This window comes from Cimex lectularius, unplaced genomic scaffold (assembly GCF_000648675.2).
Source record: "Cimex lectularius strain Harlan isolate CLEC.00 unplaced genomic scaffold, Clec_2.1 scaffold20, whole genome shotgun sequence".
NCBI classification, from domain to species: domain Eukaryota; kingdom Metazoa; phylum Arthropoda; class Insecta; order Hemiptera; family Cimicidae; genus Cimex; species Cimex lectularius.
This window is the reverse complement of record NW_019392641.1, coordinates 2392901-2420181: the sequence shown is the minus strand read 5'-3', so window position 1 is coordinate 2420181 and position 27281 is coordinate 2392901. Positions and strand designations below refer to the sequence as shown.

Genomic DNA, 27281 nt, shown 5'->3' with positions numbered 1-27281 from the left:
CATAAAAAAAAGAAATAAAAATGTTTTTGAATCCTCCCACAGCATTATTGTAAGGAATGCTTTACCTGGTGGGAGGAGAGAAAAACCGGGAATAGAAGGCAACTCGGGACATGGCCAAAGTTGGTCAAATGCAGTACAAGGGTTGATTTTGTGCAGTAAAATTTTAATTGTAAAAAAAGTTGGGGGATTGGAACAGGTGTGTAAAGCTGGTAGAGAGGTGTAATGAGTCAAGTCCAGTAATGGAGGAAGACTGAGATAATTAGTAAATGTTTCATCAGATTTTCCTCCTTGTGAACAGCCAAGACCATCCTGGATTGAGTGATCAGAATGGCAACTTGGAAAGGGATTAGCAGCTGTCACGCGGATGATATTTCCATCGGGACAAGGAGGGGCAAATTCAGTCTGGTCGTCCCAAGACGATTCAGGGGCAGGAGTCTGCAGTTTGTTGGATTTTCATATCAGTGATGTTATCCTGGATGGTGTGATCAGGGGAAATACCTGAAAGGGGATTTGTGGCTGCGACAAGTACGACTTTCCTACCATCAAGTCGGGGAAGAGGGCAGTAAGGTAATTATGCAAGTGGAACACCGAGCACCAGTGGCCTGCAGGCTAGTTTTGTGAGGGGCTTGGAGTTTGTTAAGCACTGAATTTTATAAGTTGTTAGCTTTTATAAGTTTGTCAGTGCTAAGATTTCGTTAATCTTTTTTGTCATATTTTGTTGGTTAATCACAATTAGTAGTTTTGTTTAGTTATTGAGAAAATATGTCAATTTTGTATATTTACTTTTATTTGAACCCAAAATCAACCCTCTGTGTGGTCTCCAAGGGTTCAGGGTGAGTTGGAGTCTCTTGTGTTTTCCTCCCTTTTCTAGGGCTAGAGATCATTTTATTTTTTATTTTATTTATCTTTAGTACCTTATTATTTATATTGTTCTACACCCAATTTTTTTTATTTAGTTCACCACTGAAGGACTTTTATCAGTCAATTTCAGGCAGTAACACAACAGTATTGTACATTAAACGTGGTGTGAATCTGTTCAGTAGAATTTTATAAGATTTACTATAGTGATCCCACTCTGTAATAATGATTTTCATTATTATAGAATTAATATAATTTGACTTTATTGTACATAAAGTGTTAAATTATATTTTTTTATTCAGGCGTATGTAACCATACCTTGGAATGAGGAAGTCAACTTTTTTTTTGGTCTTACGATCAGTACATTTCCATTTTTGTCCATCTTTTTCAAAACTTACAGGTTAATATTCGTTTTACTGCCTGTTTCTCAATTGTTGCAGTTTTTTTTTTTCTCTAATCCAAATAGGTATTCGATCTCAATTAGTTGGAACTAGTGTGACTCTGCTCAATTTGACATTTTCTATCAACAGCTACAAAAGTACATGGTAGACTTGTTAACATAAATAGAATTAAAACATTTTTACTTATTTTTGACAGTTGAAAGTAGAAGTTTTGATAGTGAATATTCTGATCACATACAAATTGACAGAAGGTAAATTCAACTGACCGGCTGATGTGGAGTTTCATAGGTAGTTACGCCTTGTCAAAAATTATGAAATTACATAGGAAAAAAATTAAATTTTTATTATCTATTATATTACATTTATACATTCAAGTTATTGACCACACAAGAGTTCGTCTTTGGAATGTGCTGATGATATAAAAGCAGTAATGTGTTTATGGTGGCTGACCAGCTTTTTAGGTAAGACGTTTACGATCTTATCCGCCTTCCCGGCGCAGTGGATCCACGGCAAAATGCTATAGTTATTAATCAGCAAATGGAGATCTTTGTCAGCTCCGACCAGGCATTTTGCAACGATCTCCTGAATTATATCCTACAAAACGAATATCATAATTTCTTAACCAGCCAATTTTTATTATAATAATTATACTGATTTTTGAATTCGGCATTCATGTAGTACCTTAATTTCTCTCGAAGCAAGAGAAGAGGAGTGGTAATCGAGGATTATTTTAAAAACAAAACTATTAAGGAGTAACTGGAAATCGGAAGTTTCTCGGAGACCATCCCTGATAACTTCTAAAATCCATAATTGTTGTATCCTAAAAAAAAAAATAATTTAAAAAAATTATAATAAAATGTTTATGCGTTAAATAAAAATAGAAAATTGCATAATGTTTCACTTTTTTCTTTGGATTTTCACTCCCACAATTTTAGAGAAGGAAAAAGTAAATAATTTCTGTCATACAGGAGGGCTTAACTACCTGTTGAGTTTTTCGAATGGGGAGGCAAAACACTTTATAATAAACTTTTTATACCATTATCAATTAAAAAGCCATGGGCTCAGTCTGGATTCGAACCCAGAACTGCTAGGATGGCAAATATGGACACCCTATCCACCACAGGCCTCAATTTAGAGAAGCAACACAGCACAAAAAGAATATTATTTTTAACATACTTATTACAAAAAGGGATTAAATATTTAGATAGAACATTTACCCCCTCTGAAGGTTGGTGTTGTTGAAGAATTCGAGGAAAGCTGGCACTGCATTGAAATTCATAGCCGATTTGGCATATATGAAGTTGTGTACCGGTGCATAAACTTCATTCAGGGGGTTTGCCACGACTAGAGACGCTTTGGCAAGAAAGGTCGCTACAATGGATGAAAGTCGTTTATTTTCTCCATGACTGTCAAGGCTTGCTATACCAGAACGGACAGCGTCGATGAAATGTAACCACACCACGCTTTCTTTTCCTCTAAAATTAATTTTTTTAAATGTATTCATTTATCTTTTTTTTATTGATTTTTCATTACTTTGGAACCATATCATAAATTTTCTTTATGAAGTAGTAACTTGCTGCTCTGATCGCAGGTTTAGAACTTGCAAGACTGGCAAATGCAAAAGCCAGTGCACCACACTGGAAAAACTTTCTGACCGGCATTTTGCTTTCTGGTTCTACTAGTTGACACAACACTGGAATTATAAACGCAGGATCGTATAAATCCTCCCTTTCTAGATCACAAAAACCCTTAAAAAAATTTTTGTAATTAATGCCAATGTTACAACAAACAGTTGATAAATATTCTGTCTTGAATAATCAGAATGTGTGATTTTATTCATGAAAATAGATCATTTTCATGTAATCATGCATAAAGTATCAATAAATTTTGGTTATAAAGAGATAATATTAAATAAATTTACACAAAGATCTCGATTCAAGGGAAAGTCGACCACAACCCTTTCTATAATTGACATATCCAGTTGTTCCAGAGTTATCGTTAAATTGGATTTTGGAGTTTCCTTTTTAGATTTAATTGTGTAGTACTCGGTGGCTTCAGCAGACCACAGGAAAGGTTTGCACGACATCATGTTCACTCCACATTTCTCATATTCCTGAAGTATCTGAAAACAAAATCAGATGATGCCAATGTGAGAAAAGTGTTTATATAAAATTTTTATTCTGATTAAATTTATTTATATATCACTGACTGTATTTTTACTCAAATGTTAATATTAATTGAATATATTAGTTTATTACAAAATGTTTTCTTACCGACAAAATCAACTGGTCAGTCTTGCTTAAAGAGGCTTTGTACGCCGATAAAAATAAAGGAAGGTGAGTGGCCTGTGGCAGGCTTTTATTTTCTTTGATGAGGGTTGAAATGAGTTGAAGTAAACTTTCTGTAAACAATGTCTTTTTTAACAAAACATTTATTGATAAGAGATCAATTAATTACATTAGAAAAAGTATACCTTTGATGGGTCCACTTTGAAGGAGAATATTGACAAACATGGAATGGGAGGTCACTAGATTGAAAATATCCTGGTTGGTTAGGCTGTCATCAGATTGTGAAAGATGGCTGAGCCCTGTCACAGCCCAGTGCCGAATCAAGTCAAGCATCGGTGGGGACGGGAGTGACATCCCATGGCGTATCAGATAGCGTACCAATTCTGGTGTGTATTTAGGCAGGGAAGACTGATCAATTTCAGTACATTCCAAAAGGTCCAGATATTTAGACGCTATGCTTTCACTGCAATTATATTTTAATATAATACGTATGTTTGGGACTGTTTAAAATTAAACTGACGATAATTACCAGAATTTTCCTTCTGAACTATTTACATCCTCCATGAGCCAATTATGAAGAAGAGTGATAAAATTTGAATTAAGACTACATTTTGAAAAGATAAGCTTCATCACATCTAGATTTTCCTTTGATGGCTGGATATTATGGGACTTTTTGATGATTCTCGTTGCTATATTTTCGCAGAACGAGGTCGCTGAAAGAAAGATATTCATTAATAAATGCAAGGTGTCAATTGTTTGGGCGAACTGACAGAACACATTCTCAACGACTGCTTTCAAATTGTGTATCCAGGAATGCTCGACTATAAACAATTTTACAATGGATTTAACATGGCACTGGAAAAGGTACTCGAAACGAGCGCCGCAATTATTGAGTGCGGCGAGTGAGATCACAAGATGGTCCAACGGGACTAACTCGGGGATTTTTAACATGCCGTGACTTTCCAATGTCTGTACCAACCAACATATAAGATCTTGGTAACGAATTTCATCACATCCCGTACATACGGCTTTGAACAAATCTGAAAAACAAAGATGTAAAATCTTATTCGTGCTTTTGTGGAAAACGCATAACTAAATTATATTAATTTCTTTCCCATCACTCACTATTCTTACCCCATACATTTGTATCTATTTTATTTTATTCCTGTACATTAAAATGTTGAAGCAGAATGTTTTACTAGTGGTGTAAAAGGATTTATTTTAAACAGAAATAAAAAATAAAACAATTTATGAGCATTATAAAGGTTTACTTTTAATTTTCTGAAATTATTGTTTTTTTATGACTATATTTTAAGTATAGCACTAAGAACGTTTGACATTATTAATACAAATTAATATTAGAATTTGTGTAAGGATTTTTTTTTTAAATTAAAAAAGATAAAAGTCAATTACTGACCTGAGAAACCATCTAACAATGCACTACTGTACTCAATTTGCATTGTCTTGAAATAATTGACCAGATTTGAATTTAGCTGATCAATAATGACCTTTTTATTGTGCAGATATTTTGTTTTGGAAATTAACCCACAAAGGTGCTTATTTCTAAATTTTATTTTAAACTCGGCCACTTTGTCCAAGAGATGCTGTAGCAAATACGCCCACTGAGTCCCGTCACCATCATGAACAAAGTACCTGCAAAGGACGTAATGCAATAAATTATGCTGAGTAATTAGCTTGGAATACTTTGGTGAAAACTTTCCCTGTAACTCAAAGTGTCACTGGGAAAGTTTCCAAATAAAAAGGCATACTTTTCATCCATGACGAAGACCATTTCTGCAAGTGTTTTTACATTTTCTTCTAAAAGATTAAGGTGCGAAAGCAACGACTCCAACTTATGACAATTCTTGAGGTAGCTCTTTTTCTCCTTCTCTACTTTCAAATCAAAGCACAACCTGCACAAAAATAATTAATTAAGAGATAACTTAATCAATAAAAAACAAACTTACCTGTTTGAAAATAAATTGAGAGTCGCTGGGGAAATTTGTTCATTTAAAATATCCATCAATTCCAGTATGATGTGGTTCAAACCGGTCGTTTGAGTAGGACGGAAGTAATCGTATAAACTGAACAACAATTCATTTGCCTTTATCGAAAAGTTATCTTGTTTGAGTAAAATTTTGAGAAATTGTGTCGATCTTGTAATAACAAATTCTTTGTTTCTACCCAACACGGAAAGCCTTTTTAAAATAAATAGAATTTGTTTAAAACATAACTCCTGTGTTACTCTATCCTCGCATTCAACCTATAATATAAACAATATCATATTGCATTTCTCGTTCTTATTTGCATCTTTTTAGTTTTAAATTGAATTGTTTTATAAAATTTTATAACAATTAATCTAATGTTACATTTGGAATAAAATGGAAAATTGAAACGAGAAGTTTGTGACATGGAGTTTGAAGTAATGGTAGTTCAAGTGGTTAAGAGCATCAGATTTTTTTCATTTTGCAAAATTGTGTATAATTAATTTAATATAAATAATAAAAATTCAAAATTTGCAAAATGATACAAATCGATAAACTAAAGCATTAAACTAAAGTTGTTCTATGTTTGGCCTTTGTGATCTTCCAGATAAAAAAAAAAATCTTCCCTTAACTTGGCAAATGACATCAATTCATTACACCATGACTGCACAGATTTTCCATTTTTAAGCAATACACTTTAAATTGTTCTATTTAACCAACTGAAATAATTCATAATGCAGTGGAGATAGATAAAATATTAGGTGTGTGCATGTTTTTCTGTTTTCAGAAGAAAAAGCAAACCAAACTCTCAAAATATATTTTCCTTCATTGTCTCATACTGCCAATGTTCTGGTAATAGAAATATCCTTTTAAAAAAATGTTATAATTTAGAAGAGAAGAAATCTGTTTTATTTTCAGAGCGTTTTCATTCGAAAATTTCCTACCTTTTAAGTGGTTGTCTAAGGAGCAGAACAAGCAAAAACTGGAAGAGGCAAGGTCTGCAGAGTATGGGGGATGGGCCTTTGTTGCCAGTCTAACTCGGCAAATTTACTCAGAGTGAGTGCAGTTGTGAGACCTGGTGTAGTCATGATGTAACACATTGCATCTATTCACCAGGGCTTGACGTTTTTCTTTCAATCCAAGACAATCTAGCTGGAAGCAGATATTTCTCCCAAAGGATTTGGTTTTGGGGTAACAGCGCCCAAGAAATTATTTCTCAAATATCCCACCAAATAGACAGGACATTATGAGGGTGCAATTAGGCAATTAGGATTTGACATTGTTGGCATTTTTGTTTCATTAATCTTACAAATAACTCTTCTGATTTTTTCCTATTCAGGTATGAAATGCAACAAACTATAGTCTTCTTGGTTTCTGAAGGGTTGTGCGATGAACCTAAAATCTCTCTGATAGTGCAGCTCGTTAGGTTTTCCGCAAGGCTGGTCTTTGATTCATCTCTCTCCATTACAAAAAAATTTAAACCACTGCTGACACATATGCTCAGTTACTATGTTATCACTGTAAAATCCACATTTTCACAGTTCACAATTTTGACAGGCATCTGACACTTTGAGATCGAACCCGTAGCAAGCAAGCTTTTCCCAGGGATAGCAGGTAATAATGGATTATTCTATATATGTCTATTTCTATTAGGATGTTTATTATGGACAATTTTATGTCTAAAGGTGGGTTTTCGTTTATAGAAAACCCACAACTACAGACACTGGTGCCAGCAGATTTTTTCCACCCATGGGCGAAATATTAGTAACTACTGGCTCCACAATTTTTTAACTGCATGTGCATATGATATGAAAGGCTAGAATCATATAACTGTTTTTCTTAGCGTGAATAAGGGCAGGCCTTAAAGTGCAATATCAACGTCCTGAAACCCAAGCCAAACTAAGGTTATGCTAAGTACGAATGTTTAGGTAAGCATCAGTTGTAGAGCCTATTCACCACACATGGAGGGGTAATTAATACAAGTAGAAATCAAGTCCCAGAAGTTCCATCAGAAAGATTGCTAGGAGTTAAAAAAACGCGAGGTGGTGGTAATAGCCCTGGTGGCTGGTAGCTATCCAGGTCAGAGGAAAAAAGTAATAATATCATCTACCATAATACAAGTTTAACTATTGACTAAATTCAGGGAATCGAATATATCCTATAAGTTGTCAAAACAGAAATTTTACCTTGGGTACGGCATCAACAGATGTTTCCTCATTTAATAAATAAGTAGAAATATCATGATAAATTGTATTTTTAAACGGACTGAAGTCCAGGTCGGTTACTGAACTTTCCCATGATTTTAAATAATTCCAGACCCTTTTTACAGGCAAATAGCCACAGCTGCTATAATCGCTGAGTAATACGTTGAAGTTAGCAAAAGAATCCTAAAAGAAAAGAGTCAATATTTCTAAGTCAAATTCATATAAACAAACTACATACCAGAGAGTGGACATAGTGGATCATAAACATAGTCAAAAAATCATTTTCACTCTTTTCCAATTTTTTTGATTTGAGTTTATAAAGTATAGATGGTAGGAGTGGACTCAAACCAGTACCTGTATTTTTTGAAGCGTCAAAGAATTCCAATTCAATTTTATTTGAATCATTAATAGCCACTAAAATGTGAAATTTATTTTAAATTTTTTATTGTTAATATAACACAGTTTAAATCCAAAATTACCTTTAATAAAATGGTCGAGGTCATTTGTATGGTCGAAGATCTGGTCACCCTTTTGGTCATGTGCTCGCAATAGAGTATTGTATATGATATACTTGTTCTGGTATGCATATTCGAGGCTCTCGGTAAGAAGTTCTCCCAAAGCCTCACTTGGATGACTATTGACGCAGTGGACCCAAAGGTCTAGCTCGAAACCACCATCGGTGAAGAATTCAGTCTTAACAAACAGCTCTTTAAGAGCATCAAGCGCCAGGGCTTTAACATGATCCACAGGAGAATTCAAATTGGCACATATCAAGTTCAACTTCTTTAAGCAGCTCCCCTTAAATTTTACGTTTATGTTAAAATATAAAACAAAAATTTTTCAAATCTTACTTCTTTAAAAAGTTGGGGTTTTAGAATGATATCCAATTTGAGAAGTCGGAGGATCAACGAATTTCTCAAATCCAAATCTTCGTACGAATCCTGATCTTGAACAAACATCAGAATATTTTGGATGAATTGTATCCCCTCTTTATTATGCCTGTAAATAAATGTTAAGACAGTACCATATAAATTGTATAAAATCAAAAAGTACACATTTGAGTTAAATACCTGATTACTTCCAATAAATAAGGGGCTACACAATTTATCGACAAAATAGTACTAATGCCTAAATCTAAGGCAACAAAATTTTTATCCAAATGATCAGCTTTTATACACCCAAGCAAAAATTCTGCATTCAGTGAACCCTGTAAGAAGAACAAGTTTATATACAAACTAGTTACAAAAATAAAGCGTGTATTTATTAAAATTTCTTTTGGACAACACACAAATAAAAATTTCATGGAAATTTTAAAAAAGAAGCAAAAGTACTAAGTAAATGTGTGCATTCAATTAGAGTGTTTCTTGAGTGGACATTTATCAAGCCAAAAGATTTTTATAATTTAATTATTGGTTGGATTTCAAAAACACTGTCTGTCAAACCAAAACGATAAGAATACACAGATCAAAATGATTGGTTACAACTGAACTACAGATTCACAAAATAGTTAAAAACATAAAACTTATCCAACCGAACCATAATTTTTTGATGGTAGGTTTACATAAAATTTATTCAACCGAACCATAATTTTTTGATGGTAGGTTTAAATCTTAAAAAATCAGGAATGCTGTTGCATCACCCTTTCTACATTTTAAGGTACACCTATGGTTTTTCCAGTTTTTTTTATGATGTACCACCACTACGGAATGTTCTGAAAAATGGATTACTGCAGCTTTGGTTTAGCACAAGCGTTAAAGAACTTTGGAATAGAATATCTTTACAGGTAGACAACATTGCCTTCCAGGAAAATTTTTTGTCTGTAAAACATTTCATAAATTGCAACATCCACCTTATTTTGAATTCCAAAAAAGAGTTAGGAAATACCCACTGCAATTGGAATATCTAAAGATGATCTTATAATTGTCTCTTTCTTCCCTTTTTGAATTCAACATCTCACAAGACGGTGTAGGTGGAATCTCTATGACTGTTAAGGGGCCTGTCCTCTTGCAACAGGAGTGATATAACTACACTTCTGTCAACCACATTTAGGGGCTCTACACCACATCAGAAAATAGGTTAGTTTTGCTCTGAGGAATGGTGGGTCTGGGACAAATTTTCGCTAGCCTGTGTCGTCTTCACATGAAAAGACTCTATGGGACATTTAGCATTTTCAATAAATCATTTTACACCATTATCATCATCCTATAATTAAATATAGACTTTGAATGGAACAACTTGGTTATGTGATTTTAAATAAAGTTATACATACAGCAACCAAGTGCTGAGTGAGGGCATTGATAAACTGATGCTTCTTGGAGCCCAGGCTGTCACCTAATTTGCCGACTTTGTCAAATCCAACTTGTAGTACTCTATAAACAGCAATCCTCATTTCACTCGACGCAACCAACAGAGCTGGAGTTTTGCTCGCAAATTCTAAGATGGCGTGTGGTAGAAAAAAATTCTGTGCAATTTTGATAGCGTCTCTGCACGTTATTGAAGTGTGTCTTAATTCAAAGCCAGAAATCACCTGAAAATATTAAAACAAACACTTGTTCAGATTGAAATCAATAAAGAAAACTTTAAGCGGTAAATATTTAACTTAAAAAAGTATAGTCTTGACCAAGAATTGAAGTTTCATTTTAGACAATTGTTCTTTGATCTTTAGCCTTTAGTGGTATTTAAAATTGATTGTTAATAATTTTATAAGTTTACTCACCCTGGTCATTAGATCGATGGCTTTAAGACACTTCGACGATGTTGGAGTCAAATAAGGGGTGACAAGAGCAGAGAAAGGTTGTAAGAGTTCTGGGCAAGTCTGCAATATCTTACACACCAGCTCGTTCTTCAGTTCATCTTCCCATGGTTGGCCCAGGTTCTTAACAAAACAGAAAACATCACATTAAAGATCAAAGGAAAATGACAAAGTTAAAGTAAAAAAAGAAAAAACCTTTAAAAACTGTTTTAAAAGCTTATTCGTGTCACTTGAAGAAATTCCATGTGTCGGATCACTGAAAACGATGCCATACTTTGAAGAAGTACACACAGTCAACAATAATTGGTGTATTTGTTCTCTCACCAGCTTCAATTCTTCCTCATTTGTATCCTAGAAAAAAAAATTGACTTCAGATAGATTTATTTTTTGAATTATTATTTTTATTATTACACCATTTATATATTCATAAAATTTATCTTGCTATCAAAAAATTAATTATTTAATGTATCAGTTTAAAAAATGTTTACCTCAATAGTGAACTTCTTGTCGCCTTTCCTATTCTCAAGAAAGTCTTTCGGACACCACGAGTAGAGGGACGAAAGGTGTTCAAGAGCATGAGAATTAAACACATACAACTTTGAAGTTTTTGACAAATCTTTGTTCAAAACGATGCGCTTCTCCAGCGTTTTAAGAAATAAGACAACATTTTCGAATAAGTCATACTTCATATTTGGGAAAATAGAGGTTATCCAGCCTAAAACAAATCGTTTTAGTGACTTCACGACCAGACACACCTGAAGGCGGTACCTTTTTTTGAACACAACTTTGTTAAAACACCACTATCGTGATCGATCATAAGTGCCATTAAAAACTGCATATAATAGACACGAAGGCTATTCTTATCCGAAGGGTTGTAATGCTCAGTGATGTGGTTGAGAATCTCTTTTGTCAGATCGAGTGCAGATATCAGTTGGCTTGCTATTTGATTATTGACGCTTGCTAGGGCTGCAAGAAAATTTAAAAACTGAACATATGTCTAAGACATGCAGATATAATTTTAATACGTTTCAATTTGTACAATGTTTCGTCTCAGAATATTTTAAATAGTGTTTATTGTCTTTTCTATTTTCAGTTGTTTTTAGCCTCTTTCCAAAAATTGTTGTAAAAACAAACCTGTGAGGAGGTTCATTGTCGTCTTCTGGTACTTCATCAGCGTTTGGGGTGTCATCATAATCATAATTTCTCTCATATATTCAGAGATCAAACGTTTGCAATCATCAGCTAATGCAGCCTGTAGATTTGGAAATTCAGTTAAACACCTAGAATCATCAAATGTGTGTATAATATATATTCCCTAAGCTGATACTTTTCAGCTAAATTTCAAACAACATAGACATTTTTCGTTGTTATTTTAGTAATTAACTAAATAAATATTGAATAGCATATATATTGATAACTTGGTTTTTCCAATCATTATTGTCTGCCTATCTGTGCTGTTTTAGTCTGGCAGTGGTGAATCAGGGTGAAAATTGTGGCCACACACACCTCAAAAGACAGCAAAATTGTTTAAATTTAGTATAAGACAGGACCAAAATGATCAGAAATGACCAAGCTACAAGTTCATTATCCTACAGACCTCAAGAGAAAATCTCAAGGACTATTATGTCTTAGATAAATATCCAGATTATGAACTTAAAATTTGTTTAAATACTAAAACATGTTCTAATAATAGTAAGAATTTCAAAAATTTTCAACTGCACCCTTAAATGTTAATTTTATTGAAGGAACGTTAATATCTTACTTAATAATAACATGGTGAATCGCTGAGAAAATTATTATAGTCGATGATTTCCTGTTTGTGTTGAACTTAACCAATTCCTCCATCAATTCACCGACCGACCCTCCTTCTTTAAGATATTCGGCAACATGGTTGTAATTGTTGTCCTGCATAAAATATCTTCTGACAGCTTGAAAATAAAATAAAGCTTATGTTAAATAAGTTTTATATTATTCAATTATGAATAGGGTGACTCGCAAAACAGACCAATTATAACACAACAATTATGATGATTTACCTGAAAGGGATGTCGGTTCATTCAATTGCGCTCTGAGTTCTTGTACAAGCATCACCTTTTTAACCAAAGTGGGGTTGTCCTCATCAGACAGAAGTTCCCCATCTTCACTTTCCTCCTTTTCATCTTGTGCATTTTCATCCGCCTCTTCTTCAGCGATTTCGCGTGACCCTTCTTCTGCACTTTCGTCCAACTCTTCAGCTTTCCTCTTTGTCGAAAGACCCATTTCTACCCATAGAACATTTGACTTAATAAAAATCAACAAACATAAACAAGCTTCAAAACATATAAGTAGGGTCAATCTAGCACATAGATAGTTTTTAAAATTATCCCCAGGGTTAATTGACAATAAAAAAAAAAGGTTGTTCTTATACAAAAGACACAAGGGGTTGGCAGTAGCTGAGTCGTCAGGGCGTTAATTAGGTGAGCCTGTAAGGAGTGATGTGAGAGGATGGAATTATTTGAAGATAGGATTTCTATCACCTGCAAAGGAGTGAATGAATGAATGTGTCGGGATGGGTAGGTGGGTAGAGAGGTCAGCAGTATACATTGAATAAAGGAATACATTGAAAACTTCACTAGTTTTCGTGGTCCGCTTGACCAATTAATATCTTTCAATTAATTAAGGTTTTTAGTTGAGATAAAAAGTCAGCGTCACGAGCAGGATTCGAATCCACGACCTTCGGCTTGATATGCCGCTACTCTACTCTACAGCTCAAGTGGTAGAGTAGCGGCGTATCAAGCCGAAGGTCGTGGGTTCGAATCCAGCTCGTGACACTGACTTTTTTATCTCAACTAAAAACCTTAATTAATTGAAAGGGTATAACTTTTTTTCTGTCACATACAGGAATGTATTAAGGTAGCCATACACATAAAGGAAATCTTCAAGGAAAGCCTCTGGAATTTCTTCTACTGAACCTGCACCCACATATGTTGAGGATTTTCCTTAAGGGAACCTCAAGGTAAAGGCCTAGTTCTGTGAGTGGTGATCGTTGATGGTTGTTCTCACGGTTTGGGTCTCAAAGTGACAAAATAATTAATTTTTGTTCATGATCTCCCCCTTCCACTGCGGCCTGAAGGACACCTGTACACTTGCTTGGACTGGCTGAACCTTGAGAAAATCCTGCTATATATGGCTACCTTAAGTCACTCCTATAAAATCTCTTAATTTAAACGGCTTTTTAAAAATCTTTCTTTTCTTTAAGCTGTTTTCCAATGTGATCCCACAAGTGCTCGATAGGCTTTAAATCGGGCGATTGGGGTGGTCCGGAGATGCCTAGGCGCATTACTTAGTAGCCATTCATTAATTTTCTTAACCGTGTATTTGGGGTCATTGCCAAGCTGGAAATGCTGTCCTTTCTACACCAAATTTAACAGTAATTTCCTTTAAATTCTCTTTTAGAATATCGATGTAGATGTATTGGTCCATAATCCTATTGATTATGTTAATTGCAAACTCCTCTAAAACCCATACATCCCCAAATAAGCACCCCACCACCATGTTTGACCATCGATAGCTTATTCATTAATTTCAAGAGTTCCCCGGCTTATGCCACACTTTCTTTCTTCCATTGGACCCTGGATGAAATTATTCAATTTACTCTCATCGGTGGAAACAGTCTACCAAGATGCATCAGGCTGACTTAAATGCTCTTTAAAAAACTGGCACTTTCCCCTGTTATTTTTTTAACAGTATTTCGTACATTTGGGGCATAACTGATACAAAATAACTACAATTTTGGGGCTCTTGCTGATTAATTGGTGGTCACTTCTTTGAGAAGTTTTTAGACGGTGTTTACCATCCTAAACATGAAAGGTTTTCTGCATTACCGAGCTTCTTATACCGGGAGATGATGTCATTGATTGATGAGGGTCACTTATTAAAAATGATTTTCCTTCATTATTCAATCTACTTGGTGCTCCACTCCGAGTGAACTGTGATATTTCCATATTAAAGCTATTTTGTGTGGTGTTTATTGACCAAATTATACAAATACATGTAGGATGTGAAAAATGAATTTATACAATGATAGACATTTTAAACTCAATCAAAGTATTTGTACTCACTTTGAGTACAAATTTATTTTTTTCATATCCTACATGTATTTGTATAATTTTTTTTCCTTTGTTTTGGAATATTAAGCAAGAGTACAGACCTATGAAATATCAAATTCCATTTTTTAACATGACTGAAATTCAGAATCATAAAGCAATAAATAAATAACAAGTAACAAGAGCAATAAATATTGATCAACCAAAATAAGTACTAAAAGTCAAAAATTCGGTACGAAAACAACAACAACAAAGGATAAATAAAGACAAACAACAATGAACAAATAAAAGTGCAGACCTACTAAATAAATTACATTTTGACAAAACTAACAATTTGAAGATACAAACTTATAAATAAATAACAAGTAACAGATGTAATAATTAACTATCAACTAACTACAATAAATACTACAGAATAAATAAAGATCAAACACTCGGGAAGCCAATAGCCGTCCTACGAGGAGGGGATCCAATTTGTATAATTTAAACAATGTTTATAAATCCCAGGCACTGAAGATGATCTCAATAAAGTTCAAAACGTTGGCCCGATAAAGAAAATGTTTTCTAAACCTACATCACACCAGACCGCATCTCACGATCTCCAAATAATCATTGAAGCTTTTATCGTACTAAGTAAAACATGTTTGCTATTAATATAACTTTGGAAAGCAAATGTTTTCCTAGATGTTTCAAAACTTTTTTGCCTCTTTAAGTCTTGATTAGCGTATTCTAATTTATCATGCAAACAAATAACTTTCAAATTAAGTTGTTTATTTCCTAACGTTCAAATATTTAAAAAATAGATTATGATTTACAAAATTTATGTTTTTTTTATATCCAATGACCTGTAATAAGAAATTTGGGGTTCATTTTTTGGGCAAACCAGTAGTTGTTCAGACTTTTTTAGTATGGTAGTACTTCACTGATGGTGTACAGGGTTTTTACTGAGTGTATTTTACTAAATGTATTCAGAGACTTTTTTTTACTTAGTGTTGTTTAATTAATGTCGTTTTTGACACAGATCTCAATCAAAAACAGAAATTTTGACTAGTTATTGTCAGAGAAATGTGACAAAATTGACACACACATACGAATATACAAAAACAGAAACGCAAGTGGTCTAGAAGGGTAAAACAGACGAATGACAAAGGGAATAAAGAAAATGTAAATAATAATATTTTCACCTCAAGATTTAAACAGTAATTTTCTGGAAAAGCGCACGTGTGCTGTTTCAATTTTTAAAACCTTCTCGGTCCTTGCGCCTTGCGCTGTCTGATGAGTAACCACTAACCAGTGGTTTTTGCGGAGGTTTCCATTTCTCTGTCAAGACATGTTCGTTCTAGAGGCGATTTTCTCTTTCTAGTATCTTTTTACACACCAACATCCTATAAAATGGTAAAATGACGATTATTTTAAAAGATTTTACTCCCGGTACTCAAGGTAATTTAATTTTTCAGGCGAGCGAGGTGGATGATACCCTCAAAAGGATACAATCACATAAAGGTGTCATGGGCTTTATAGTGATCAACAACGAGGGTAAATAATTAATTTTATTTAGTCAATCCGTTTATAATAAACATTAGGTTCAATATACCTTCATATTTCCCATTAAAATACAAGTTGAACAGTTGCAGACAGAAAGGACTCAAAGACACATCTGTTTTTATATATCAAGGTGAATATGAGAGCTTCAATGCTCCTTGAAGAATTTGCTGTGATGAACCGGCTATTTTAGTCTTTAAGATGCGTTACAGCCTTACGTCATCTCTGTGACTCAACCTGCTTATATCCCTGACCTGTGAAGAAGGCGACAAATCCAAATATGCCCTAGGGCCAAAACACACATTTGTCTGTTTGGTGCAACCCAAGATGACCATTTTGGTATAAGGTGGCTCCAGACATGCGGGATTCACTGAATGCTGAGCAAAATTACACCGAATCCCAACTAGTAGGAGAGGATATATGTTCAGTTGTTCTCTGAACAACAATACTTGCTGCTTGCCATGCTGGGCTTATTGTCGGTTTTCTTGACTACTTCAAAGTGCATGAATATTCGTGAAGTAACCACACCCAAATCGTCCATATATTCGGGAAATCAACTGTAACTGTTGATTAAATGAGGGCAACACAGTAACAACAGTTTTTTATAATCAGGAATGGATTGGCCCAATGCAACAGTTTTGGAGTTCCTTGATGTTTACAAAACAGAGCCAGTAATTTAGAAATCTTCGCTTATGAATCAAACTTTAAAATTTAAATTAAAAAAATAAAATTAAATGTATATTTTTAAATTAGTTTGTAGCTACTGCTCAAAACAGTAACCACAGCTGCAGCAATGAGAGTTTCACTGTTGTACATCACAATTGTTAGTAAGTTGAGGACTTCACACGGCACTTGGCAAATAAATATTCGCTGTTTCTGCAACAACTAGGAGGTTGTACAAACCCTGCATGTGTGTTCACAAAGGCAGCTATTTGGCGAATGCCAAGACGAGCATCTCGAGACTCGGCAAATATTTAGCAGAATACCGCATGTCTGGAGCCATCTATAGGTTCTAGCAGGGATAAACCACTTGTTTGCTTCACTTTGCTCCAGGCACAATCAGTTAGCCTGGTGTTTTTTTGTGAGTTGTTTCAAACGAAGACAGCATATAAAATGTCCAAGTCTCATGCCTCTTATTTTCAAGAAATGACCGGCTGCTGATATATCATATAACCTTGTAGTGATATCTAGCTGGTAATTGTGGGTGTACTTGTGTTCCACGGAAAGAGAAAATTGTTATGGTCGGCCAAGTTCACTTGTAACTTTATAATGCAAATCCAGTCCTTTCTCATATATAATCTTAAAGAAGGGCGGTCGACAGTGTTTCCTTTAATATGAATCATTATATTTATAGGGGTGCCAATCAAAACCACCTTGGACAATACAACAACGGTACAGTATGCGGCATTGATCACCCAGCTTTGCGAGAAGGCGAGGAGTGCGGTAAGAGACCTCGACCCGACTAATGATCTCACATTTCTAAGGATGAGATCGAAAAAACACGAGATTATGGTTGCTCCAGGTAACTTTCATTTACTAGCCCTGATGGTCCAATTTAAAAAAAATATATATATTTGTATTCATTTCCAGACAAAGACTTCATGTTGATTGTTGTGCAAGCACCAACGGAGTAACAGCTTTTATATTATTAGTATTTTTAACAAGGTTATAAGCTGCTTTAATATCTTAAATATAATAAACACTTTTTTAATTATTTTTTTGTAAGCGTATATTACTAAATATAAGTTACAGTACAGCAGTACTTAATTTTCTTGCACAATTTTTGTAAATAATTTAATCATTATCTACTATAATGTACTATATAATCTAGTGAATAAATAAATTATATTAATTTATTTTATTATTAATTGAAAACCTCAACAAAAGTTTTGTTCATTTTTTTATTTTGGTTTTTTTCTATAAGCCTGGTAGAAGTTTAAAACTGATAGGGGAAACTAAAACTGTAGTCTTTTTAGATTTTAATTTACCATGTCTACAAATTATAATTTAATTATAGCAGCATACACTGAGGCAGCCTCAGTGAAAGGTTAATGTTGGTTTTGTGAGCTACGATGCCTGAGTCATCAAGGCATAGAGAAAAGTAATTTTACGGAGTGGTTTAACTTCCAGCTGCCTTGGGTGTTGCAGATGAGGGTCAGAGCCATTTAATAGTATTTTTTTACAAATGATTCCGAAATAATTGTACAAGGATTGTCGGAATTTGATTGCAGAACTCCTATCTTGGTAAATAAAAGTTGGACACCCTAAATACTTGTCCTCTACTGCGACTTTTTTTTTGGGGGGGGAGATAATAAACTGAGATACCAAAAACGTTCTGCAGCCGTTTCCTTCAAAAAACAACAGGGACAAAATACTTACTGCTGTCAAGCTCAATTCTCATATTGAGTGGTATTCCTACAAGCTGTCTATATGGAGCCATGAAATCCATTAAGTGGGAAACATCAAACAATAGACATATAATCCTTGGCCGGGAAGAAACTGTTCGTGTGTCAGCTTTGCATGGCCTATTCTTAATTGGGTGAGGATGGTCTCTCTCTACTTCACATATTACAAGGGCCATCCTTCAACCTCTGATGCCATTTTCTATTGAACATACTTTTTATTGCATTTTCAGTTTCAAAAGTGATAGTGGTGGTTAGGTCCAAAAGTTGTGTTCTCCTAGCCTTTTCGTTATCCTAACCTTTGTGTCAAGGGATACAGACAATCACCACTACTGTACCAAAATATCAGGTTCAGCGTATCTTTCCAACAAGAGGATGGTCAATGACAGGTCCATTACTTTTGGGCCAAAGCCAGTGTATTTGTCAGCCTATCATGGCCTATTTTTAACCAGAATAGGATAATCCTTTTCCAAATCAGACCCTACAAGGTCCACCTTTGTTCTTGATACGTTGGAACTTCTCTAACGATCCGGATGCTGACAGTGCCGTTTCCTTTCAATCATACTTTTTATTGCATTTTTAATGTCAAGAGAGCCGGATAGTGGCAGTCAGGTTCATAGGTCAGCTCTTCCAGGATGCGCTCCAGTTCAGATTTCTCCAAACGGATCTATGGAGGACCTGTCATGGACAGCAGTAACCTTGCTCCTAGAATCGGTGCAGATGAGGAAGGAAAGCCCCTATTATCTTAAATCACTGCAAGCACTTTTCAAATCATATACAATTATGCTGGGCAAACCCTACAGTGTGGTGGTAGCAACACAAAATAGATGAACTTTGCCTGTCTTAGACCTGTCTAAGAATAGAGTCAAAATCCGAGATACCAGATCTAATTTCCCAGGTTTTACTTTAGTAAATGTATGGCGTAGAAAGCTTGGCTAACACGACGAGACTGTCCTAGGCTGTAATTTCATTTCAACATAAGAAGTTTTGCTTAAAAAAATTGTAACGTATATATATATCAATTTATATTTCTCAAAACACTTACTAAACATTAAGAATATAAACGGTCGATATTTTAATTATTGTAAAAATGTATTTATTAGTATCAGTAAACTAATTTGCCATATTATACATTTTTTTGAAATTATTTTTACATAAAAGAAATTATAAAGCATTTCCTTTTTACTTGAGCTTCCTAACACCGAAGGAAACATTGCTAATATTACAAACTCAAACGGTTCTATAACAAATACCAACAGCAGTATATTTTATTAAAATATTATTTACAAACTTAAACATTATTTACAAACTAACATTGTTCATCAATTAACTGATCACAACTTCTGGAAAATCGTTGGCCTCGCATAAACTTAGTAATAGACAAAATCTCAGAATAATTAATGTCAAGGTATACAAACATAAGTTCTGGTAGTATATTACTTTTTTTATGTTAGTTGAGTTTTAAGTACTAATTACAAAGCATACGATGCTGACCTGTTTATTTATTTTTTTTATTATTTTTTATTTTTTTAATGTGAAAACAGATATAAGATCATTCTGCCCTTTTCAAGGAAAAATTTATATTTCTATGTACTTTCAAACATTATATTTTTAATTTAAATAAACAACAGTGTCAGCAGCAGCTATTATATGTTAAGAACGTTGTTTTAACATTTATATATATTTCAGTGTACTATATAAAATTTTTAATTATATTTATATTCTGAACTTTAATTTTAAACAGACTGATATTTTGGGATATATGTTTGAACAGCCAATAATTATTTTTATAATAAAAAATAATACATAGTACACAATATATACACATATATTTTTTTTTTGCAAGATACTTAAAATGATTTTTCGACTTAGTTATTAAATCACAGATTTTCTTATTTAAAATGGGCGGTGATAATTTAGAAATGATTTGAGCGCTGGTGGTAGAGGAAGAGCTTGAATCTTTTCTTTCATTATTACACTGTATAACGGAACATCGCCATCTTCTTCTATTTCCTTTTCATTTTCCTTGTTTGAACTCTGTGAAGATGCACAATCGCAGTCAGAATCCACATCCATCCTTTCCTCTTCTTTGTCGTCTTCACCGTTTTCTGCCGTCGCTGTATCATCACTAGCGACAATTTTGTTACGGTAGGGCTTGCCCGTTTTGACTTCTTCATCTTCCTCATCAATTGAACTAGAGCTGGTCGATTCGGGTGAGAAAGCCTTGTGAACCTGGGCATTGTCGATGTCGGGCACGACACCGCTGTCTTGCTTTTCCCGTTTCGGGATTTTAGAACGGCGTTCTGCAAGCGAAGATTCGCCGACTTCTTCGACCTCATCAGAATCATGGTTGTGGTCCACGTTCTGGTGGAAAACGTCCAAATCAGGAGAGACAATCCTATAGCAACGTCCTAAAACAATTTTTGCCATAATTATAAAAACATTTTAGTGTTCAACTAGATTAAGAACACAAGTGGTACTGAATATAAAATTTAAACTACATGGGTTTAAGTGTAGAAAAAAAAATCATGTTCAAAGGATTAAGTTGGCTCGGTTAAGCATTTAGTTTGACATTTATATTTCAAATATCATTGTACGTACATAAATTATTTTTAAAGTAGTACAACAAAAAATATGGCCAAAACAATGTCTACATAAAAAGTACATGAAAATTTCAAACTGTCCACTTTTTTGGCTAAGCAGTGTATATATAAACTTACGGCTCATTGTTGAAGCGATATCCATAACTGAGCTGATGCTTCTATAACTTCCTGGAAGAAGGATACTCCTCTCTTCTTCTTCCTCTTCGTCTGAACTTTGTAAAATTGGGATTATCAAATTTGGAACCACCTTTTGCCTTTTCTGAGCGTAATATTTTCTTTTACGGATTAAAATATTTGGAAATTCCTCCTTCGCTTCGTTCCTCAACTTCGCCCTTATAGAGGCACGGCAAATTTCTTGAAGGGATAAAGTGTGCAATTCAGCTGTAAAATTAAACAAAATGTATGAAATTGTGTTGTACTGTATCGGAACTTGTTATTTTGATATCATACGTAAATTGATGGTAGTAGTGTCGTTGGGATCTGGCGTTTGCAGTATGGAGAACGACACTGGCAAAACGTGTGTTACATTCCATTCAGTCTCAGATTTTCTTGTTATTTGTACTAACTGTTCATTTATCGGCATTACCAATATACCGCCAATCTGTAATGGAACAAATCAGGTCGATAAATATTAAGTGAAGACCTTGCTCAACTATCACATACTTTCAAAAGATTTTTCATGTAGTTTTCATGGTTTTCAGGACACGCAGCGCCACAATAAACTCTGTCATACTGACGGGAACCACTGCTTATGCATAAACTGTTTCCTAAAAATGGTAAAAATAAAGATGATAGGAAACATAGGAAACCCTAATAAATAATATAGATTTTTCAATAATTAATGGTGTAATAATTAAGAGATAGAAGTGTTATTTTTAATATTACATCAAGAATTTGTTTGTTTTAAATGAACTTTGTTTGTTAGTACAATTTAAAAAATATACCTGTAATGAATTGAGGATCACAAAATTCAAAACAGTCAAGCGCCGGTGATGTAGATTTAAATTGGCTAAGCTTATTGTAAGCATATTCAGTGACATCAGCATGAAGTTCTATCCCATGGTTTACACCATAAGGACCTAAATCCAATATAATATGTTTAAGTAAAAAATATTAAATTACACAGCTAAAAGAAATCTTGAGAGCCCTACCAAGTATGAGGCCGGCGACTGTGCTGAAATAGCCAGTTCCGGACCCAAGATTGAGAAAGCTCAAACCCGGAGCGAGCTTCAGACTTTCGAGTACCTTGCCGTAAATGCACGGCGCTGACAGATGTATGTTTCCATTCTTCCATGCCAAATCCTTGTATGCATTTTGAATACATTCGGGTAAAAAGTAAAACCCTCTGTCAACAGCTCGGAACGCAGACTCAACAATCGGAGTAGTGATGTAGTCCGCTTTCTTCAACTTGTCAATGAGGTCATCGTGGTCATGGCCAGCGCTGACAGCACTACCCATTTTCCTATCAACAAATAAGGACTTATTTTACATGTAGGAAACACACACAGCCTAAGTTTAGACAAAAATATGCAGCCGAAGACAACCGCTACAATTGAAGTTAGGAAAATTTTGCCAGAATTTAAGTATCCAGACTTGACAAGAAGCTCTTTATCATCTAATTTTCAATTTTATGAATAACATATCAATGTGAACTTTTATTTACTTCCACAATGAAGTTCATGAAGTAAAAAAAAGTTAACTTTTTGAAAAGGATGGATCTGCTCACAAACCTCCTATTAAAAAAGAACTTTTAAAACTTTATTATAAATTAAGACTTTCATGCTCGGAAATCAACAAACCATTCTGGTTCAATTCCCCATGCTTGAAATTAAATTTAACCACAAAATTTGTTTTTACTAAATTAAATAAAACAAGCTGTTCAACTCTTTCTCTCAATGTAAATATCATAAAATCATATAAATTACATAAATTATATAATCAAAGAGAAGAGGTTGCTCAATGTGTCCCACCTAATTGAAGGGTGCAATTCCTTGGCTCCATACAGAGAGCGCAGCATGCAGGAATGCCATCTAATTTAAAAATTGTGCTTGAGCATGGCAGAGTATTTGGGTCTGCTGTTCAGATTCTTGGAGGAAACAAAGTTGTTCTATTGTATGTAGTAATAATAGTTGTGTATACCTAGCTTGTGTTGAGAGTGAATGTATTTATTAGCGTGAATGTGTGATGTAAGAGAGTCGATGGTGGAATATCAATTACCCCATCGAACCTCAATTAGGTAAGTTGTGCGATATGTGAAAAGGAATATCTAGTACCCCATCACCCTAATTGAATGGATGTAAATAGGAGTGAATGTATTTAAGAATGAACGTGAGTACAAATGGGTTTGGAACTACATGTGTTTGGGTGAATTGTCCTAGCTGTTGAAAGCACTTAGAGCACAACCTCAGACGGATAAGATTGAGATCTGACCCCAGACTGTCTACACCCGGTGTGGGTGATTCTCAAATCTGCCAGCAGTTTACTGTAAATTACTGGAATTGCGAATATGAAACGCGAATAGGCTCAACTCAGCACATGTTTGTATGTAAATACACGTGGGGATTTGAGCCTACATAAAGCCAAAAAGACACAAAACATTTTTACCAATATCTTGCTCGTGTTAGGTTTTCCTCATTATTCTCTAGTAGATTGTGATAAATTTGATTATGAAACAAGTTAAAAAATTAATTTACCATTGATTAAAAAAAAATAAAAAAATACCTTGAATAAGAAAATTAAAAATATGAAGTACAGTGCACTTAAAAATATTTATAAAGACGATACAACTCTAATTAAATTTTACCCAGGAATTATAAACTGAAAATAAATTAGAAAAAATAAATAAATAAAGGCTTAAAGTTTGTCCCAAAAACAGAATTGATATTTTTACTCTTATTATTAAAAAATTTTAAATAAATATTTTCTATTTTCTTTATCTTAATCCCATCTTCTTATACTGTATGTTTATTTTATGTTTATAAAGAACCGGAACACTACTATCAATGAATGACCTCATTGCTCTATAGATTGTTTGATTTTTTCTCTACCCAGTAAAACATCAAAACAGGCTTTTTGTCCGTTTTTTTTCCCCCATGGAAGATAAGATTTGAATTATTTACAGTTACAATCACACCCATCTAGTCTCACCTTTCAAAGCTGATTATTAGTTATTCCAATTTACAAAAGTAGATTTTATAGTTTAGTCCGAATGTTTTAATATGCCTATTTGGGCGAGTCATCAGACAAGTCAAAACATTAAAGATAACAAAGGTACAATTGTGACATTTCTTCTTTAAGTCTGAAGAGTGATGATCACATAATTTGGTCATTTCGGCCTGCTTATCATTGTGGAAGACCAAAAGCAAAACTTATTCTGCTTTTTGCTATCTTGACTGGTTGGTCGGGGTTATAAAAATCCCACTCGTGACACTGACTTTTTTATCTTAACCAATACCTTTCATAAATATTAGTTATAAAAAGAATGCGGCAACATATTAGGAAAGTATAGGCACAAAACCCACTGACTGTGAACTAGCAATGACAGCAAGACTTAGTCGGCCGCAATTGTAAGGTACAATTGTTATAATTGTTGAGGTCAGCGGGATGTTGAAACTTTAGCTTGGTTTTTTCTGATCATTTTGGTCTATCTATCTTCACTATCTCAGACTGTCAGATATGTTCAAGCATTTCACCGATGGTTGATCAGGGTAATAAGAAGAGTGAAGCAACGTATTTAGAAATTATAGTAACCAAACCCACCATGGTGGAGTAACCAAGCCAGCGAGGACAGACAGCCCAAATGGCCAAGGTATAAAATGTACAAACGTACAATTGTAAAATTACTAGGTGCTGAAGCTTTAGCTTGGTCGTTTTCAATCATTTTAGTCTGTAAATCCTCAGTCAGATTGTCAGAGACATATTCAAACATTTCACTAATGTGCGGGGGGACCGCGGTAGCCGAGTGGTTAGCATGAGACTCTCACGCCGCGGTCGTGGGTTCGATTCCCACCGTCGCCTCTGGCCCTTTTTTCCCGATAACCCCCAATTGAACAACATATATAAGAATTCGTCATGGCTGATATGCAAAGATCATAAGGCCAATAAAAAATAAATAAATAAATAAATTTTTGATCAGAGTATAAGAAGAGGAGGCAACACACTAGAAAATTATATTAACCAAAACCACCAGAGCAGTGACCAATACAGTACATATAGACAGATCAAATGGCCAAACTGTAAAATGTACAATTGTAAGACTTTTTGAGTTCTGCGGGGCGGTGAAACTTAATATTGCTTGTTTTGACCATTTTGGTCTGTCTACTCTCACTGTCTGAGACTTTCTGACACATTCAAGCATTTCACTATCTTCAATGGTTGATCAGGGTTAGAAGAATGGTGAGGCATCTTATTACAGCTTAACATATAAGATGATGAAAAGCTTAAACGTGTCAATTGTTAAACGACACAATCACTTTCTTGAGAACACGAAAAACTTGTACTTAACATTTGACAACACGACAAAGAGCAATAGTATTTTAATTTTTTCGTTGTAAAAATATATTTATAGGAATTTAAAGCAATCTCGATTCGAAAGGAGTCAGTTTTGGGTCGATACATATAGACTTACAGCTTGTAAACCTTCTGGTATTGAAGGCCAAGGAACCGTAAATAAAACATCAAACGATTAAAAGCTATTGCGACTATTACGATTATTAATAAACACGTATTGTCGAATCGATAAAAGTCCACCCTCGGACGTAATAATATATATTCCAATCTCCTTACTTTTTAGTCCTTGGTGGGCCTTCGGACGAAATTCACCGCGTCGCTTCGTCGGAAATTGAATCCGATCGAGAAATTCCAAGAGATCCTCTGGCTAGAGGCGGATGGAAAAGTGCATTCCAGCCGTTCGGCTTTAGTTCCTCAGACCGGAGATGCGGGCAGAGCGGACGTCTAGAGAAAAGAGAAAAAGAGAAGAAACAAGGCGAACAAGGAACAATTCGACGTTACAATTCGATGGAGAAGAGCTCGCGGCCCAAACGACGAACGCGAAAACCCGTCGGAGACGGAGTCAGTGACATATCAACAGCTGTTGTCCGCCCCCACCAGCGAAATCCCATCACGCGCCTTCATTTCTATTATTTACGCCCTTTCTAGGATAAAACAGTTCGATTTTCCTCGTCTTATCACAACTTCCTACTATTTTCAATATTCTTACACTTATAACCGTCTCTAAGATCAATTTTAAAATTTCTTGTTTGTATAATTTGTAGTTGAAGTCAACTGACCCTCCAGAACAGGGGTGCTCCACGCCTTGGTCGACATTTTTTATAATTAATATAGTTGGATTATGCTGTTCAAAAAGTTGAAAATAAATGGCAAGAGACTTTCCATCAACTGTGTTTATTTTATTTTATTTTATTTTTTTTTTTCATTTAAGAGTAGATATTTGGATTTTTTCAAAAGCTTCCAAAATTCAAAAGAAGAGGCAGACTTGTGCATTAATTTTCAATGCCTAGCTTCTTACATGTCTGCTAATTCAACAGTTTCCTAAAAATGCATGAATAAAAGTATTTGACTGTATAAAAATTGAAATTAGTTGGCAAAAGATGTTCCTTCAAGTTTTTTTTCTTTATTTTTTGTTTAAATGTAGATATTTTGAGTTTTTCGGTTTCCAAATTTCAAAAGAAGCAGGCATGGGCATTAATTTTCAATGCCTGGCTTCCTATATGATTTAATTAATTAAAAATGTACTAATAAAAAGCGTTATGCTGAATTAAAAGTTGAAATTAAATGTCCAGATTTATTTATTTATGGAATGAAATCCACTATAAAAAAAGACATTTTACAATAACAAAAAATATAATAATATATGTAAAAATACAAATAATATATATAAAAAGAATAAGGACGTATATACATGGTAATAATATAAATGATAAATATAAAAATACAATTAAAGAGTAAAAACTGAACAACAAAAATGAAAGACATAATTACTAACCAAATAAGGCAGAGGAAACAAAATAAAGCTGAAAGACAATTGAAACTACAATAATTAGGTACATATTTAATGAAAATAATGCTCTTTGTAAATATATAATAAGACTAGAGTGCGAGAATTAGTTGAACCAGTAAATGAAATAAATTGTAATAATTTT

The 27281-nt window shown here is 34.2% G+C and overlaps 3 protein-coding genes across 3 annotated transcripts; 1 reads left to right on the top strand and 2 right to left on the bottom strand.

Moving 5' to 3' along the window:
- Positions 1-1576: 1576 nt before the first annotated feature.
- Positions 1577-15847, bottom strand: LOC106661511. The gene is made up of 26 exons (XM_014384970.1): positions 15758-15847; positions 12525-12749; positions 12251-12416; positions 11623-11768; positions 11257-11454; positions 10977-11203; positions 10684-10839; positions 10453-10611; positions 10006-10263; positions 8807-8943; positions 8588-8735; positions 8216-8534; positions 7975-8150; positions 7719-7919; positions 5515-5810; positions 5317-5460; positions 4965-5200; positions 4318-4587; positions 4077-4260; positions 3733-4010; positions 3533-3660; positions 3181-3381; positions 2793-3007; positions 2477-2734; positions 1941-2079; positions 1577-1853 (listed from the first exon to the last, which is right to left on the bottom strand). The coding sequence occupies exons 2-26, from the start codon at positions 12745-12747 to the stop codon at positions 1635-1637; spliced, it is 5082 nt and encodes a 1693-aa protein (XP_014240456.1). The 5' UTR covers positions 12748-12749; positions 15758-15847; the 3' UTR covers positions 1577-1634.
- Positions 15839-17967, top strand: LOC106661512 (dynein light chain roadblock-type 2). Its single transcript, XM_014384971.2, has 4 exons — positions 15839-15968; positions 16031-16109; positions 17470-17637; positions 17706-17967. The coding sequence occupies exons 1-4, from the start codon at positions 15966-15968 to the stop codon at positions 17747-17749; spliced, it is 294 nt and encodes a 97-aa protein (XP_014240457.1). The 5' UTR covers positions 15839-15965; the 3' UTR covers positions 17750-17967.
- A 1788-nt stretch (positions 17968-19755) lies between these two features.
- LOC106661475 (protein-L-isoaspartate O-methyltransferase domain-containing protein 1-like) lies at positions 19756-26451 on the bottom strand. Its single transcript, XM_014384907.2, has 7 exons — positions 25906-26451; positions 22272-22582; positions 22065-22199; positions 21784-21887; positions 21571-21721; positions 21238-21501; positions 19756-20928 (listed from the first exon to the last, which is right to left on the bottom strand). Exons 2-7 carry the CDS (start codon positions 22576-22578, stop codon positions 20414-20416), a joined length of 1476 nt encoding a protein of 491 aa, XP_014240393.1. The 5' UTR covers positions 22579-22582; positions 25906-26451; the 3' UTR covers positions 19756-20413.
- Positions 26452-27281: the final 830 nt, after the last annotated feature.